Raw genomic sequence first — 18,343 nt, forward strand, 5'->3', positions numbered from 1 at the left:
TTGGAAGCGACCTCAAAAGATCATCTAGTCCAATCCCCCTGCCGGAGCAGGAATACCTAGATGAGGCTACACAGGAATGTGTCCAGGCGGGTTTTGAATGTCTCCAAAGAAGGAGACTATGCAACCTCCCTGGGCAGCCTGTTCCATTGTTCTGTCACCCTCACTGTGAAGAAGTTTCTTCTCAAATTTAAGGGGAACCTCTTGTGTTCCAGTTTTAACCCATTACCCCTTAGCCATTTCCATTATCCTATTATCCCTTGTCTACCATTGTCCCAGTCATGGGAGGGTAATAAAGACCTGTGCATATCCACAGGAAAGACCCAACCAGCTGCTGCCCCTGTTCGTCCCTGCCCATGCCCTGCTCTTGCCCAGCCATTGCACTTCGCCTTCTCCCCTCCCTTGTCCTCCACTTGGCCTCCTCGCCTTGGCTGGTCACCGCTGAGCTGTGAGTGGGAACTGAGAGTGACAGGAATAGTTAGCAGTGATCATTGCTATGAAGACAACTAACGGCATGAACAGTAATTCCAGGGAGGCCTTTCTACCTCAGCAGAGCAATGACTATTTACAGCCTAAAAGGAGTTGCCAGCCTCCAGTTCAACACCCTCTTAAGGGCAACAGATTATCCGTAGAGTTGGCTCCTCTGAGCCTGGGCACTGAACTGTGGAAAGGACATAACCTGAGACTAGAGGGGGCTAACTCACTTGAGCTACAGAAGAAGCATACAATCATGCCTGAAGTGTCAGGATAGGCAGACAGGGAATGGGGAGAATAGCTTTGCCTATGGTAAACTATTCATGGTTTTCAACACTGGTAATATTATATTCCTCCTCTGTTCCTCAAACTTTGATTTTTCTTTGCTTAACTCATAATTTCTGAAGGGAAAGTAATTGCTCACTAAGTCCTCAGACACTACTTTCATTTCTTAGAAAAATAAATCTCACCTTGTTGCTGGTTGACGGACTGCAGTAATGGTAATCATGGGCTTGAAGAGTCTGAACCCTGGCTGGCCATAGAACAGAGATGTTTGCCACCCTCTGATGCCCTCTGTGGTGTGAATGCAGAAAATAGCACACAAAAACTGCCCTATCTAAATCAGAATATCAGTACCTTCCAAGTATGTCCAGAAATACGATACTAAGATGGTGCTCCGTTCATTTATAATGTCATCAGTTCCATGCTGTATCAACAGTCATTCATCATCCAGCCAGAATCTGTAGAAATACATGTCAGTCTCCAAATTGGCTGTAGATCTTTCCAAACATTTTTCTTTCTGTCACTTGTCTACCAATATTTCACTCTGTCAGCAGAACTACTTGAAGGCTCTTAGCCAGGTAATGGAAATGTACTTTAAATTGCGCAGTTGAAGCCTTCTCCAAAAATCTTTCTTGCTGCATGTCAGATTGTCAGTCAGCTCCAGGTAATTTAATTTTGTTTATAGCTAAACAATCCTTTCAAATTTGCAACTGATGCTGCCTTTCTTCTGATAGTTTCCTCAGTCTTGCAAAGCCTTCATGATTAAAGATTTTTAAAATTTATTTAATTGAAAATTTTAAAATGCTAAAGGAAACATGCAATAATGTAATGATAAAGGAAAAATGTTTTAATTTATTCATACAGGTAACAAACATCTCTTCTATGTTCATTAAGGAAGAAATAAATAATTTTTTTCTATAAAGTTCTAAAGCTTTCAGAAACAGTTTTTCAAGGGGATATTTTTAAGCTCATATCTTTGAGATAGAGCACAAGTCTGATTCTGAGATTGTCAGAGCTGTAATCTGAGACTACATTAAAAGGAGGAAAGTATATGTACATCTCAGTGTATGTCTTTGAAATTGGTTACTGTCAGAAACCAATATCTAAATCCAGAGTTCCAGTTTCCATGCTTAGAGTCACAGCAGCCATTGTTTCAATGTCAAATTTTGAAATAAAAATCAACAGCAACTAAGAAAATGCATTCTGTTTAGAGTCTTAGTTTATGTCTACAGTAAAACATAAAGCAGTTGAGTACAAGCAGCTCTCTGGATTCCCGTCTGGTACAAGAAATTATTCTAGGAACTGTCAGACACTCAAATAATATAATTTTGAGAGCTGAAAGACACTGGAAGGAGAGTATGGCCTGATTCTGTTCTCCTTGGTTTCAATAGAAGCAAAAACAGGTCCTCAATCTGTGTGTAATTCACATGATCTACTTAGCTAAACAATTAAGTCACAGCTCTGACATCTGATATTTATTTTAAGTTCTCTGAGCCAGATTCTCTTCACTGAGCCAACCCTTTTTTTCTATTCTGGTGGCACAAAGGCTATAACAACTGTGGATTTTCCCAGCTGGAGATTCTCCCAGCATGAGTAAGTCTCTACCTGTCTGGCAAAACCAACTTTCGTGTTATTTCCTCCTCTTTTCCACCCTGAACCTTTGCCATCTTCTTATACAAAAGAGGCTTAGTTAGAACCCTCATTACCATGCTTCAAATATTCTTAGCCTTAACTCTTAAAATTAAACTTAAATTAACTAAATTTAACTCTTTAAATACTTAACTCTTCAAATTAAAGCTATCTGATTAATTTTAGTTTAGAGGCTGTTGTAACTAAGATGAAAACATAGTCTGCTATGATGCTCCTTCTGTGGTATTTCAGAGGGCACACAGTTGAGGACCTGTCCAAGGCATGTTACCAATGAGACGTCTCAAATGCTCTGAACCCTTAAACTATAGGTCAATCCTATCTGTGAAGGCCATGCTTAAGAATTTAAACATATTGCAAGGTCATCCTTAAAGTAAAGACCCTCAATTCAAGCCAGACATCTTTCTAAACCCTCCTCTCCATCCCAAGAGAGCAGAGGCTGTGTTAAGGGGTACATCAAAGACATGTTCAAGTAAAAAAAAAAACCAAACAAACAAAAAACCAACCAACCAACCAACCAAACAAGTTTGATTAGCATATTTGTTGACCATTACCTGAGTGGGGAACCTTGTGATTAATGGCTGATGCTTTTACATTATTTTAGGTGATGTGCCCAATGACAAAATCTTTAAATAACACTAGTTTAATGGAGATTAAAAACATGGGATGTAGATTATTGCTGCTCTTGTTTGAGTTTACTTTAGGCAACATCGCAGAGTGGAACTGATCTGCTAGAAAATGTGAATCGCAGTGGAACAACACTAAACCACTGTGAAGATAACACCAGTTACTTATACTCCATCCACCCCTTTGAATATGTTTACTTCCTTAAGGAATTGGTGAAGGATTCGACTCTAGTCTTGAGATGGACTCACATCCTAATCACTTATGCCTGTGCTCATGTTTCACTACCTAAAATCTGGAGCTCTCTGGAACGGAAAGCTCCTCTTCTAAGGTCTTAGCTTCAATGAAGACTTACAATGTTCAGTAAATAGCTACCTAGCACATTTGACTTCCAGACACGCACCATGATACAATGGCCCAGCAAAGCAGGTCCACAGCTGTGTATTAAGATTTTTGGCCAAGGAAATTACTCAACCTGGGAGGTAAACAACATCAAAGAGTGTAACATTCAGAATGCAGTGGCCCCTTCTGATTCAATGCTTTCTAATCAGCCATTTTCCAATAATTCATTAAGACTGGAACAAAGAGGTTGAAACACTGGCTTCTCCTAAGGCTTCAGCCAACCGTAATGAAATCATAACAGGATATATTTACAAGGTTGAATATCTTGAACTCAGCTATAATAATGTTTCTTACTAATTCTTCAATAGCTGCTCAGAAAGCATATTTGTATTAGTTAATCCTTGCCTGTGGAGACCTTTATATTTGTTTTGCAAAAGAACATTAAGAAGCATGGCTTTCTTTTTGTTTCCACTCTGTAAATCCCTGTTTCCATCAGAATATGCTGTGGGATCAAGGAATAAGCCAAATGTAGTATATATGATTACTTTTCTGCTATTATTATTAGTGAGCACTCTAGAAAACAGTTAGAACTGGAATGTGTATAGATCTAGATTCACATATTCTGACAAGTGTTACATTTGAAAAAGAAATAATAAAAAGCATTTAGCAACTATGCTTTGCATGGCGAGCCTCTTGAACAGCACCACACACATGTATAATTCAAAAGCACCCTTTTTCTTCTTTTCTCCTCTGTCAGATGTGAACATGGAAAACACTGAAATACATATCTTATTTGAAAAGCAAAATAACAATTACAGACCTGATGCATGACTTTATGCAAAAGAGCTCTTTTTTTTTCTAAGAGATTCTAATAAGCACGTTAGGTTATCCCTTGAGCAATTCAAATAGGAAAATGTATGGCATTATGAAACCCTCGTTATTTTGAATACTAAGCTGTGAATACGTACTTCACTCTTTCCAAGAGGAAAGATGTATTACAATACTAATTGTTCACCAAACTACAAAAATATAATTCACTGAAAATAATGAGAGATATAGGTGAGACTGATCAAACTATTCAAGGCATTATTTACTGAAACTATCTTTTCCTATTCATAGGTTTTGGTTTTTGGTTTTGTTTTTTTTTTTTTTCTGTAACAGATAACAATTTCCATTCATTCATCTATCAGCTATTTGAAATCATTAAACTATCAAGGCAGATATTTCATTTGAATCCAGAAACTCCAAATTACTCCTGGAAAGTTATTGGAGAGCTCTTGACTGAAGGCAGAACCACTCTTAGAATGAGATATAGAGACTACACAGTTATAAATCTGAAGAGGAAATTCACTTCTTGCAATTCTGCAGCTCTGTATGCAAGTATTCTGTTTTAGCTATCATGGCTGCTAATAAATGTAGATTCTAGAATATTTGCATAAATTAAACACAAGAACAGCTGCAATACATCAAAAGCAATATATGAAATTGTCGAATCATTTGAATGAAACTGATGACATGTGCTTAACTGCATACAAGCCAAACTCAGCAGTGACAAACATAGGCAAACTCTATCTAAGTGAAAGGAAATAGAACTGAGTTTGCCAGAGCTTAATTAGACCCTGCTCCTTTTGAAATATGAATAGGCTCCAGGTTGATTGCTGTGCAAATTGTAATGTTCAATTGTGCTCTATATTTCCTGTACTTATTTTAGAAATGTTTCTATTTCTTTCCAAATTAGAACAGATTCAGAACTATCATAATAGATTAATAATACACTGTTTCTCCCTTATAAGTACTTTATTCTAAACTGCCATCTTAAAGGTGTTCCCAGTGAACATATGCAATGTTTATACTCAGGCTAAGGTCACTTTACCCTCTCACAGTTACATAAGGAGACATTTTATTAGTGATAATGGGGATCAAAATGTTTTCTTTGAGTGCCACATATAAATGCATTAAAGATAGTGAGCTATTTAGACATAACTGATACTGGAGAGCTTATATTTGAGGATCAAAACCAGGTGTAAAATACATGCAAACCATACATTTCAGTGGGCCAAAATGGGTTGAGCAGAAAGTGTTGGCCTTAAATAAAAACCAGAAAACACTTTCCATATCCTGGGAGAAAGCAAGTTTAATGTTTTTCTGTTTTTCACTACTACTCTCCCTGTTATAGTATTCTGGTACTTGGAGAGTGTAACTGCAGAGAAAATCAACTGTTACCCTCAATATTCAAGAGGATTTCTGTCTATTTTAAGATAACATTTATCTTGTTAGTATTATTTAATCTCCATATTTACTCCTTGTTTCACTCCTTGCTCTGACAAGAAAGGTATAATTATCCCAGACAGAAGTAAAGAAGCAGCAGCAAAACTTCTCTGAAGGTTCTGCTCGTTTCTGGGTCAGTGGACTTCAGTATAAATGTGCAATATGGATCTGCTCTAAGGATTTTGAAAGGCCTGACTGCAGCTTAGATAAGGGATCCTCTATATTCCCACGCAGCTGAATCATGTACATACACATGGCAAAACACCACCATGCAAGTGATGCAGTTACCTTGTTCATGAGCAATACATCTAGGTGTTAAATTTGCTGTGCCTGTGAAGGTCTTATCCAACACAAATTATTTATTTTGTAGTAATCTCTTTTCTGAAAGTCTGAAAATCGCCTGACATCTGGAAAAGTGTCTTCTTGATGAATAAAAGGAGGAAATCTGTGTATATTAACTTTAAATGCAAACTTGGGGATTTATGATCTAATAATGGGAAGCACAAATTCTATGGGGCTTCTTGCTAAATTAGTACCAACCAACAGGTCCATTCAGACTTTAGGCTCACAGCATAAAACGGAGCCTGCTCTAGATTTTCTTCCAATCCAGAAGATTTCTCAGGACACCACAACAAATCCTCATATTTATAAGTTTTGGCCATGAGTCTTTGTCCATCTTGTAAAAGGTCTAAAATTGTTTTTCCTAAGTTTCCTTTGTTGAATAGCCCAATTTTTCTGTGAACCTGACTGAGAAGGATAAGGATGTGAATCTGAAAACTCTTTCATGTCTAAAAGATCTTAATGCTAAATTTGGAAAGAAGACCTTCTTGTAATATTACAAAACATTCCTACTTGGATTCCAAGTGTGAAGAGATTACACTTTTTCTCTTATTTTTTCTCTTATTTTTTCTCTTCTTTTTTTATCTTCTTTTTTCTCCATAAACTGAACCTTGTCTCTTGTAGGACAGTACCCCACACAGAAATCAAGATAGCTGTCTGAGACAGAAACAGTCTAAATGTCAGTACCCTAAGGACACTGAATTAGATAATAATAAAGACGAGATAAGTTCTATGATTAAATATGTCACAAGACATTCTCTTTCTACTCCAGACAAAATTTGCTAGAGCTCTAGAGTAGCTGACACCTCACTGCATCTTGATAGGATCAATATTGTGAGATAGATACACTCTATTTTTAATGTTTTACCCTGCTTGATTCTGGGAATTCTGACAGAAGCATCCAGAAGCTCATGTACACCATTACAGTTCCAAGACAGCAAATAATCTGTACATGGCAGCTGAGAAACAGTCAGAGATTATACAAAGCCTAAATTGAAAGCCAGCAAAAACTGATGCCTACAGCAGTCTGCATGAGGTGCTGTGGGTCATCATTTCTATGGTAATCAAGGGACTGGCTCTGTCACTTAGCTACAACACTGTTGCTATTGTGCCTTTATCTAGAGATAAGAGACCCATCCGTTGTACTAGTACTGGATGGTGACAAAATTATAAATTTTTCTTAAAAGTATTTTTCTGAAATAATTCTCAAGCATAGCATAAAAGAACAAAGTTTATTTTCTTGCAAAGTTAGAAGATTATTATGATGTTCATAGACGTGTATGTAGATGTAAACAGTCTTGTATATGATTAAAACTAAATAGTAAATTATTAAAATGTCAGTGACAAGTCTCTCACATTAGGTATGCTATGTCATTAACAAAGAAAAAGCAATTACTCTGTCACGATTACAGTAATAACATCACAGCTATTCCTTCAGCTATTTTAATCCAATGGGATTTAAGGGTTTTACTAATCTAGTGCATATATCCAGTACTGCCACATATACTGATAAGGATGCATTTCCTAATGCTTCATTTCAAAGGTTCCTTCTACAGAAACACATCATATATAGCTTGACATCACATACAGTAAGGGTTAAGGAAAAAATGGTGCCTAACTGCTTTCCAGCAGGCTTTATTTTGCTTCTCACTTTTATGTTACAGTCTCAAATGAAAAGGAAAACATAAGTAGAAAAACCTTCATTAGATTTGCATCATGTTACTCCTGAAATTTTATAAAATCTGCAAGGAACATGACAATAAATACTTTCCTCATGCAACTTGAAATATATTTTCCTTCAAGCCAAAGAGGCAGATTCTGAATTATGTAGTAAAAGAAAATGTACTAAAATGTAATCTAATAAATTTACTTGAATTGACAAAGAAAGATTACCAAAAAAAGTTTAAATATTCTTAGTATGTAAAGTTGTGCCTTACCATATGTGCTTTCTGATTTTGTAACCATTTTAATTGGATTTTTAAAAACAAAATATTAGGATTAAAAAGTAGCCACAATTTGTAGCTCCAAACAGTATTTTCCATTGATGTCAAAGTCTGTATTAAACAAACACATTTTTACGTGCTGTTTTAATAAAATCAGTAGAGCATTGCACATCAATGACTTTTTGCCCAGCAGACATAATAAAACATAGGAGAATATAAAAATGATCACTAACCAATCAAACCTTTGGATGCTTCATGTGTTAAATCTTGTTTATACCCTAAAGAATTGCACCCTCAGTACGTAATCAATAGTTAATCAATTCTCTCACTGGAGCAACTGTTTTCCAATTAACTGACATTAAAAATGCCCCAAACACAAATGAATAGCCTGTAGGACTTCCACTGAAGTGGTAATGTCTAATCCACATGTGACAAAATATAGCATGCATCCTTAAATTGAATAGAAAAGCCTAACCATCAGCTGAGGCTAACACAGGAGATCGGCTACACCTTTTCCAGCAAAATCTTTCCATCATGTCTTCACCTGATTTCTGGTCATTTTGTAAGTTTCGTTTTGACATGTTTTCTTCCCCAGAGCTAAGTTTCGGTTGTGGTCTCATAGTCAGAGAGTATATGCAGTGGATTAAGTGTCAAAACAAACAAAATGTCCCAGAGGATGTATATTTTTCCAACTAAAAAAAATTGTATCTCACTCTGTATAATACTGCTCATGTGTGCATACATTCACAAACCACTACATTATTTTCTAACAGTCTGCTTTAATAATATTTAATTTAATTTATTTAATATTCTCCCTCATCATCAAAACCAAATGTATGCAACAAATCATCAAAAAACATGCATTTGTCAGTACAACATCAGCTGACTGCTTTTTCTGAAAGAGAAGGTATTTGCAATGGCTATTAAAGTTCACTTACTTGGTATGTTTTAAAACAAGTCTTACAAAACAGTAGCATAAAATTTGCTCACCTTTCAGTATTTTTTTTTTAACTTCAATGAAAAGTACTAGGTGAATACCACTGAAAATTTTAGTTCTCTAGGAAACAGATAAGTGTTAATAAGGGGGATATTCCACCCCCCCACCCCCCGCTACAAACTACTTTCTGGTCACTTGGAGAGATCTTCTGTAAAAATAAAATTATTCCAAATCAGACAGTGACACTACATGTGCTTTACATGTGGAACGCGGTACTCCTTTGCAGCCTTCCAGTGGTGATTTTCCTAGATGCTGTCTCTTACCCAGGTCCCTCACTGATTATGATGATTTGTTTATAGCTTTGCACAGTGACTACTACTATGCAATATTTTTTATGCTGTTTTAAGCACTTTGGAAAATACACTCTACATTTACATACCATGTTTTGGACTTTCAAATCATGTGTAGGTCCAAAGACCAGATTGTTCTCCCTTAAATTGCCCCCCAAACCAACCTATTAGAAGATGAGTGTGTGTACCTATATATATATATATATATGTGGATAATTACACTTCTCATCTTTTTAAATCTTTCTCCCTGTATACGTATTTGAAAATCAAAATCATCTCCAGACATAGAACCGTGTGTTCTCAAGATTACAGCCTGTTTCCCAAAAAATAAATGTACTGCAAAGCCTTACACCTGTGCACTACCATTCTCCCACCTCTCAGAAGCCTTCCCCAGCATACTTACATTTGAAATAACAAACCAGTAAAACACAGAGACCTACCATTCTTTTTTGATTGAACAATCAAATTGTGTCTACACTAAAGAAAAAAATATGAAACATATCAACTCTTTGGTTTGCTCACAGCTAGACTAATTCAAAATGCAAGCTATATTTCCTGAGTTACAGACTGTTATGCACATGGATATACTTTGACATGAAACTTTTTATTTACTCCCCTGTATATGGAGGAGTCCTGGTGTACTTCAGGTCCAATTGTGGTGTAATTCAGCAAAATTCTTACATTCACTTTTCTGGGACTAGAACTGTGCATGTTTGTAATTGTGTCTTTGGTAATGCTAAATACACTTTTTATAAAAATATTATATACAACTAAAACAAAACCCAGAAGATCTCCTCATACTGGATAAAGAAAACATCATTGACTTTTTGTATGCAATAGCTCAACAACAAAAAAACAAACTTTTCCTTATGCTGATGTCCTATCTTACTCCCAGCATGGCATACTGCCATCCAAAATGTTTGCTGTCCAGCATCCTCCACTTCCATAAGGTTTTTCCCTTTGTGTGCCACAAGAACGCAAAGTGTCAGGTCGATACTGTAAGGCATCAAGCACCCTCAGTTCGCATTGTGATTAATGGAAATGAGAGAAGAGCCCCATTTTATTTGAAGGACTCCTTTGATGGACTTCTTTATATTTTAACCCTCCATGTAAGTAACATGTATTATAGGTAACATGTAGGTTGTATTTGCTCTCTCACTCATTAGCTGTCAGGGTTGGTGCATGGGCTTTATATTCTCCATTGTGGAAGATTTCTGGCTCATCCTAGATTTCAGATGCCCTCTGTTCAGTGGCCTAGCTCTACTGCCTGACAGTTGTGTTTGCCAAACACACAATATTGCTATTACAAGGCACATCACACGATACACTTAAAAACCCAAGCATTCAAGGAAAGAAATATAGCAGCAGGGTTACAGGTCATGAAGGCATCACAAGCATGAAGGAGTTGGACACAACTTGCAAGGAACTGAGGGTTGAAGGAATATACACTCTGCAGCATTTGGGAAATCATTACATTAGGAACTAAGAAAGTCAGTACGCAAACTAGAAGCACTGAGATATCGGACATCTTCCAGTTTGGGGAACACAAAAGTAACACTTTCTGGAAGGAAATGCTAGTGATAAGTAACAGCTGGCCTAAATGAAAGGCAGTAAATCAAGGCTCATTGTCTGCACTTGTCAGAATTAAACATATTGATGTCTGGAACTATGTATTTTTTACAGGAGACTGTAAGTAACAGGTCATTAAAAAGCAGCCAATATCAGCTCATTTAGGAGAAATTAACAGAGAAAATTTAAGGATGGCTTTGAGATCAAATTACTATTGATACATTTAATAAAAAGTAATTTTTCTTCCTCACCCAAATGAAGTACTATATAACAAAAACCTATCCTGTCTACTTGTAATTTAGGGGTAGAACCGACGCCTAATCTTGGTACCAGCAGAGATCATCATGATTTTCACAGAACTCATTGGGACTGTTCATATTTCTGCATCATGGTGTTCTGAGAGCCTTTCAGCCCCTCCGATCCTGCCTCAGTAACCATTAGCTCAGGCAGCATGGTCCCCTGTCGCAACTAAACTGGTTCCAGTACCCAAACTAGTTGCACTCTTCCATGGAGACTGCCATATAGATGTTCTGCTGAGAGGAGCAATGTCTGATGATCCATTGAGTTTGTTAACTTATGAGAATATATTTTCTTTTAACTACTAGATCTTGAATATGCAGAGTTATAATTTATTTGCCTATTATGTCTATCACAACAAAAATAAAGAAAAATAAGTCCCTTAGCCATTTGGAATATAGATTATATTAAGCCTCTAAAAGCAAAATATGTTTGCCTGGTTCTTTTCCAGAAAAGCCTACCCAGTAACTTCACTGTAAAAATAATTTATTCAAAAACTTTCAGATGTGGAATCAGGAATAATTACTGTAAGCCAACAAAACTGATTTGCATTTTTTGATATTACAGTTGTTCTTCTTTTAAATAAATTTTATCCACTGTTTTGCTACTTTCTAAGGTAATGTGTGTTTTGATTAACATGTGATTTTGGAGAATATAATCTTTATTAACTCTCATCTTCTTTTAAGCCTCCTGAATGCCCAGCAATTCCTCTTCACACAATATACTAAAAGTAAGTAAGTAAGTAAGTAAATAAATAAATAAATAAATAGATAGATAAATTAAACACCCCCTATTTTATTAGTAGGAATAATAACCTGACAAAACATAACTATTACAGAGAACTCTGTGTTATGCTGTACTACATATTTCAATTTCCTAGAGACCAGGTTTACATTCCTCAGTGGTCTCCTTTTTTATTCCAGATCTGTAATTACATTCACTGAAGTAGTTTAGTATCTGGCACAGTATGTCCTGCAGAATTAGGGACTTCCAGGTGTAACTATCACTACACTCACAGGAGGTTTTCTAATTGAGTAAAAGGAACAAAACTTTTCTTATGCTTTACATAAGGCTACAAGTTTTTGATTCAACTGTAAACTAAACCTCAAACTTATCTTTCAAATCTAACTAATTATGAATAACCGTTAAATTAGTACCATGTCGTGGGACAACTTATGGTTTTCTTCTGCTGATTTGTAAGAAATTTTGGCATAAAACTGATCTCTTAACTCTAACCTCAAAGTTCAAATAGTTTGCAAGCCAAATTCTCTTCTCAGATATGTTATTCTAAACCTGAAGTAGGTAGGCTCAGGAGGCTCATTTGAACATACTAGTAAATTGAGAGCAATATTTATCTTCATTCTTTCATACTTGAAAAATAGCTAATCAAAATGTTTTAAAATGTCTTGCTGGTCCCCCAGCACAAAGGCAAATTCCAGCCCCTTACCCCCTGTAACTTTAGATAGCCCATTTCTCCACTGTTGTGTGGAATATGTAAGGAAAGAACAGTTAATGCAGACTTATTTATTTCCTAAGACTTATTTAGATCTAATTACATGGAAGCCATTTTTATTCTTCATAAAGTGTTTGGATAAAAGTAACAAAGAAAATCTGAGAAGAATGACAAACTATTCTAGTTGCCCCAATGTAACATTCAAGAATAATCTGATACTGAATCCTCTCTTTCTGAAAAATCCATATTTGGGTTCTTCATAAAAAAAATTGCCACACGCATCAGAAATAGAAAATAATTATGAAAAGATTGCCCATTGAGGAGCTTTCATAAGTAAGCTTAAAAACTTTATGAGACTCTTCTCAGTGGAAAAAAAAACAAAACAAAACAAAAACCGAAACAAACAAATAAAAAACACAAACAAATGAAAAAAAAACACAAACAACAAAACACCACACTCAAGCACAGAAACTTCATGGAAATCAGGCAAGTAAAGGATGTTGTTGTGACAGAAAATTTAATCCCACTAGATACACTAGAAACAATAATTCAAAGGAACAACTTGTATTTTTAGTGACATCCTACCAGAAATCCTACCAAAGATGAAGATTGCTTTTGGTTAGTTAGAATACATTATTTCTTCTGAATACACCCTTCAGAGTAAATGCTCAGTCTCATTAATCAGGTCACCAAGAAAAACAGGGACAGATCTGTGTGAGATAAGACTTTTGAACACGGAGGGATAAGAGGGATAAGAAGTTAAGACTGATAAAGTGATGGTGAAACTGGCATCTTTATTGCATATGTGAATGTCTGTCTGGGTCCTACAAGATACATGACAGAAACCTTCATATGGCCAAGAAGCACACGACACAGAAGATACCCCTGATTATTAAGGGAAAAAAAAAAGACCTGGAGAGTTGTTTCCAGGCAGGTTACAGAAGCCCATTGCCCAAACACAACAGGATGGGTTTGTGTGTCCATCCTATTTCAGTGCTCTCGTGTCCCTTTGCCCCCCAGTGAAAACTACATGAAGTAGAGTGCAGCTGTTATTCCCGTGACACAGCTCTAGCCCAGGACCTGTCCTTGGATTGCCTGCATGCCACATTCACACGGGGCACCACAGACCAGCCACTCTTGCTTTTACATCTTATTTACGTATCTATAACTGAGTGGTACATGTAGGATGTCTGACAATTAGTCTCTCACCTTTCCTCTTCCAACCTCATTGAAGACACCTTATGATGCCATTATGGCCTGGGCTAAATAAGCAGGTCCCCATTGCAGTAAGGAGAGAGGTCCCATCCCCTCTCAAACCTCTCCCCTGGTCATGTGTTGCAGCCACTTGCCCTGTGCTGCTCCTAAAATTCACTCGGTGGCTCTCTAGGCCATCTCTCCTCACTATGCAAACAGCTAATTAAGCCCCTACAATGAAATAAAACAAAATAAATGTGTATGGGGAGGTGTGGCTCAGTGAGTTGAATTAGCTCATCATGTGGTTAGTCTAAAGCTGAAACTGGTCTTGAGAGAAAGAACAGGACGGGACTCATATTTCAGCCCTCTTGTATTCAGCTCATTGATAATACAGAATAACATCCTCAGAAAAAGAGATAAAACACACAGAAATTATGCTTCTTGCATGCTGTTTTGTATATAGCACTGTTCTGGGTGCTTTTTGTTTCAAACAGAAGCAACTGAGCTGCTCAGCTTTCTTTTAAATCAGACACCTGGGTTTGATTTTCAGCAACAGACAACTCAGAAAAATAACTCCAGTTTTAAATGCTTCTCTGAGTACTCTGCTTAATACAATGCCTTTCGTGACCAATGGGAAGATGAGCCATTCTCCTTGGCTGACACTCGGGTAGGCACTACCAGCCAGGGTAAAAAGTCGCTGTTAATTTGTTGGTGACTGGCGTTATATGAAAAGAGTTGCTGACTTGTAAGAAAAGCTTTGTTACAGTTCTCTGCCTCAAAAAACAAACTCACACCATCACAACTGGTACTAATTCGTAACCTTCCTCTACCTTATAAAAAATTGAATTAATATGAAAACTTGGCTGTTACTTAAACTGCAGATGTGCCCTTTCCAGGCTGGAGAGAAAGCTACCTTTGTGGCTGCCCGTTGGACAATGTACCTACACCAGGGACAACTGGAGAACTTCTCTAAGTGTGTCCAGCGGTTTCACTCCTTTTGTATACAATATAGTTACTAAAACTAACAATTAATAGAAAACAAAGCCTTATTATGTGTAGCACTGATGAATTCAAGAAAATTTCATTTCAAAGTTATATAAATGTTATTACATATTTATACTTTCTATTTCAGAGCTCAATACAATCATTAGTTAGGAGTAAACATCTCAAATGGGAGATACTGTTGTCCACAATAGACTTTTTCCTCGAGACACCTGATACCAGTAACTGTTGCTCTCAGGTTTATACTTTTATTCTCTTGAAAAGGCTTCATGTATTCTACCTTGAAAAGACCCTTTTACATTTTTTTCATGGAAAAGTGTACACTGAGGGTTTGCTCACAGCACACAAAGAATTCAAGTCATAGTAAGTAACCACTCATGACCAGTCATGTTGATAACCAGAAGCATCTTTTCCAGTCAGAAGACAAATCTGTAGCAATCTGGTTTGGGGTAGCTTTCCCTTTACTACCAGAAACTTAATGCTTTTGAAAAAGCAGGAATATCTGGAAGTTCATTGGGACACCACAACCCCTTACTTGGTACTTGGGGCAGATCACACTCAGCAGAAGCTTCCAAAGCCAGAACATTAACTACCTTTTTGCTTGATTTGTCTTTTTTTCAGTCCAGTTTCCTTAGACTGTGCAACAATCTCACTGTACAAGGGCCTGCCATACCAATCAGTTACTCACCTACTAACTTCTGAACTTGTCAGCTGGCTTCAAGTTTTTCCAAAATGACGTTTAATTTCCTTTAAATTAGACCACTGGACAGAGAAAAGCATGTCTACCAGTGTGACCTAGGAGAGTTGCATCTCAATTTCACCTGTTACCAGCCATCAGCCACAAGGGACACAGCCCTCCAGGGACTCAAATCCCTAAGAAACCAAACTTCCCTAATTTCCCTCTACAGCCAAAAGACAGTCACTATAATCTCCTTCTTGCTGAACTGGCCAATTCTAACCCACACAAGGCCCTTGGGCAGCTCCACTCTAGTAGGAAATGTTTTGCATGGCTCTGCATCAAAACTAGTTGCAGCAGAGGTGACCTGCAGAGTGGTCTCCTGACCAAGCACAGTCTGTGAATATCATCTGCTTGTCGCAGCCAGGACTGACCTGTGCCAGTGCTGGATATGGCTCCCTACCCTATCCAAATCCTCTGGAAGGTGAAACAAGCCCCCATGCCCAGCACAGTCCAGGTCTCCTGCACCTGTCCCTGCAACACTAGAAAAATGCATCAGATGGGAATCAGTCAAGTTGAAGAGGAAGTTAAAAGGAATAAGTCCAGGCATCTATCTCTCAGATTACTCATTTTTCCTCTTTATTCAAATCAGAAGAGCAGTCCTAAGTTTGGGGAGAAACGGGGCTCCCTCAGTGCTGGTTGCGTTGCAACATAGGGAACTTGGGAGGTCTGCCTCAGAGGGACTGTCGATCAACCGCAGCCACAACTGACCTCCCAGCAGGTGCTGAAGCCCGAGTGACCCTCTCCTGCCCCGTGTCTCGCATACTCCCACAGCTGAACTGCCGGGGAGTGGAGCTGGGCTGTGCTGCCCTCAGTGGGGCTCGACCCCAGCAAAGGCAGAAACTTCCCCGGGGGCTGCCTCCTCGGACGTGGGGAGCGCACCTCCTCTCACCCCTTCCTGCCTGCAGCGGGATGGCGCAATGGAGGAGCCGTCGGGCTTGGCCCTCGGAGGAGGCGGCCGGGACAGGACCCGGAGGGGACTGCATCCCTGGGCTCCCTGCGCGGGGCAGCGCGGTGGCTCTTACCTCCGTGGCGAGCGGCTACGAAGAGCCGCGGGGGAGGTGGGGCAGCGGCGACGGCCGGGGGCGGCCGGGGGGCGGCGGCGATGGCGCGGGAGTCGGGCGGCGGGGAGCCTCCGCCGCTATACCGCCGGGAGATCACCCGGTCCCGCCGCGGCGGGCGAGGCGGCAGCGGGCGGCCGTCGTCGCCCAGGGCTTGGAGGAGGAGGTCGAGGAGCTCCCCCCGCTCTGCTCCGGCGGCGGGCACGTCCCGGCCCTCGGCTCCCAGCGACGGCGGGGCTGAGGCCAGCAGCAGGAGCACGATGGCAGGCAGCGCGTGGTGTTTCTTCGCCCCTCGCATCTCTGCGGCGCTGGGAGGAGGCAGAAAGCGAAGGCGGTCAGCGCCGGGCCCGGCCCGCATCCCGCCCGCCCGCCCCCCATGCCGAGCCCGGTGGCACCCCCGCGGGTGCGGAGGCGATGGGATCCCGCCCGCTGCTCCCGCACGGCCTGGTCGGGCGAAGCCCCACGGAGAGGCAGCGGAGGCGGCGACCCGACGGGCCGCCTCCGGCTGGCCCCGCTGCACCTCCTCGCCAGCCCCCGATCTGCCCCGCCGCGCTCGCCCAGCTCCCCGGAGGGCGCATTTACAGGCTCGGATTAGGGGAAGGGTATTAAACCCGCCGCACATATTTGCGGTCCGGGGCTTTGTAAGGGATTTGCTGGGTCCCTTTGCCTCCGGCGTTCCCGCGCCTGCCGTCACCTCCTTCCTCCGCCGGCGGAGCGAGGCGGCGGGGGAGTCCCCGCGGGGCAGCCTACCCCCCCGCCAGAGCCCGGGCAGTGCCACAGGGCGGTTTTCGGGCGAGAGCCTATGGACGGACAACTGGATGGAGTTCCGTTGGGGGTTACACAGGGAACTGCTGCAAATCAGGGTGTAAAGGGCAAAAACAATTACAACAGGCTGAGGCTTCGAGAGTAGTGCTTAATGCCCCTAAGTAAGCTATTCTAATTATAGCAAACGGTTAGGATTAAGGGGGAGGGAGGAAAATTCTGTTATTTGCAAACTGTTTCATACTTGGCCTCCCTTGCAAATCCTCTCGGGCGAAGGAGTTAATAGGACCGGCAAGGGAACCGGCTCTCCCCGACGGCTCCGGGATCTCCCTCCCTCCGCCGTCTCCGGGGCGCACGGCAAACCCGGGGAGACACCGGGGAGCGACTCAGGCTTCGCTGTAGTGGGGCAGCGACACCCCCCCACTCCACGCCAAAGGTCCCCTCGGAAGGGCCAGCGGGCGGCTGCTCACCTTCAAGCGGAGGCAGGTCTCGTTGAGTGCCTTCGGGCTGGGGAGAGACTTCCTCCGCCGTCGCCGGAGAGCCCGTGTCCCCGCAGAGGCTCCGCCGGGCACGGAGCGGGGATGTCGGTGCTGCGCCCGGAAAGGGGAGATGCGCTCTCCAGGGCCATGCACTTCTCTTATATAGTCCGCACCGGTGTACTCATTTGAGTACTATCGACTTTAGGTGGGTGGCAGTCGATGGAGACACCTCTGGTAATCACTCTTGGGCTCAGAGAAGGTCTTTTCTGACAAACTTCCTCCTCCCCGTTTGTCCCCCGGTGGATGGCAATTGAAAGCTGCGTTTGAAGTGGCTCTGATCTATTTGTGAAATTAGATTTCCCTGAGGACTGGGAAACGCTTACTAATAAAGCTGCCGGCTCAAGAGATTAAGATGTGCTTTAACTTAGTGAGATTCCCTTGGGAATACAGCAAGAGAACTATTTTCCCCCCCTTTTTGATTGAACAAAGAAGCTGTGAGGGAAGCCTAAAGTGTGTATAAATTTGTTTCTGTTTTGTTGGCAAGGAAAGTTGTAGACTGTCTTTGGCGGGTGAAATCACAAACTAGG

General features: G+C 40.5%; 1 protein-coding gene across 2 annotated transcripts in view; it reads right to left on the reverse strand.

The window, feature by feature from the left end:
- The window catches only part of ALKAL1 (ALK and LTK ligand 1), a 39,263-nt gene extending 21,151 nt beyond the window's left edge, over positions 1-18,112 (reverse strand). The window contains exons 1-2 of one of the 2 annotated variants that reach the window (XM_065053533.1): positions 17,748-18,112; positions 16,480-16,823 (exon numbers count right to left, since the gene is read on the reverse strand). In XM_065053533.1, the coding sequence (XP_064909605.1) occupies positions 16,480-16,813 (334 nt within the window). In that variant the 5' untranslated portion in view covers positions 16,814-16,823; positions 17,748-18,112. The remainder of the gene's footprint in view (positions 1-16,479; positions 16,824-17,747) is intronic. The other variant, XM_065053532.1, reaches the window with a different exon arrangement.
- Positions 18,113-18,343: the final 231 nt, after the last annotated feature.

Source organism: Columba livia, chromosome 2 (assembly GCF_036013475.1).
Source record: "Columba livia isolate bColLiv1 breed racing homer chromosome 2, bColLiv1.pat.W.v2, whole genome shotgun sequence".
Classification (NCBI taxonomy): Eukaryota; Metazoa; Chordata; class Aves; order Columbiformes; family Columbidae; genus Columba; species Columba livia.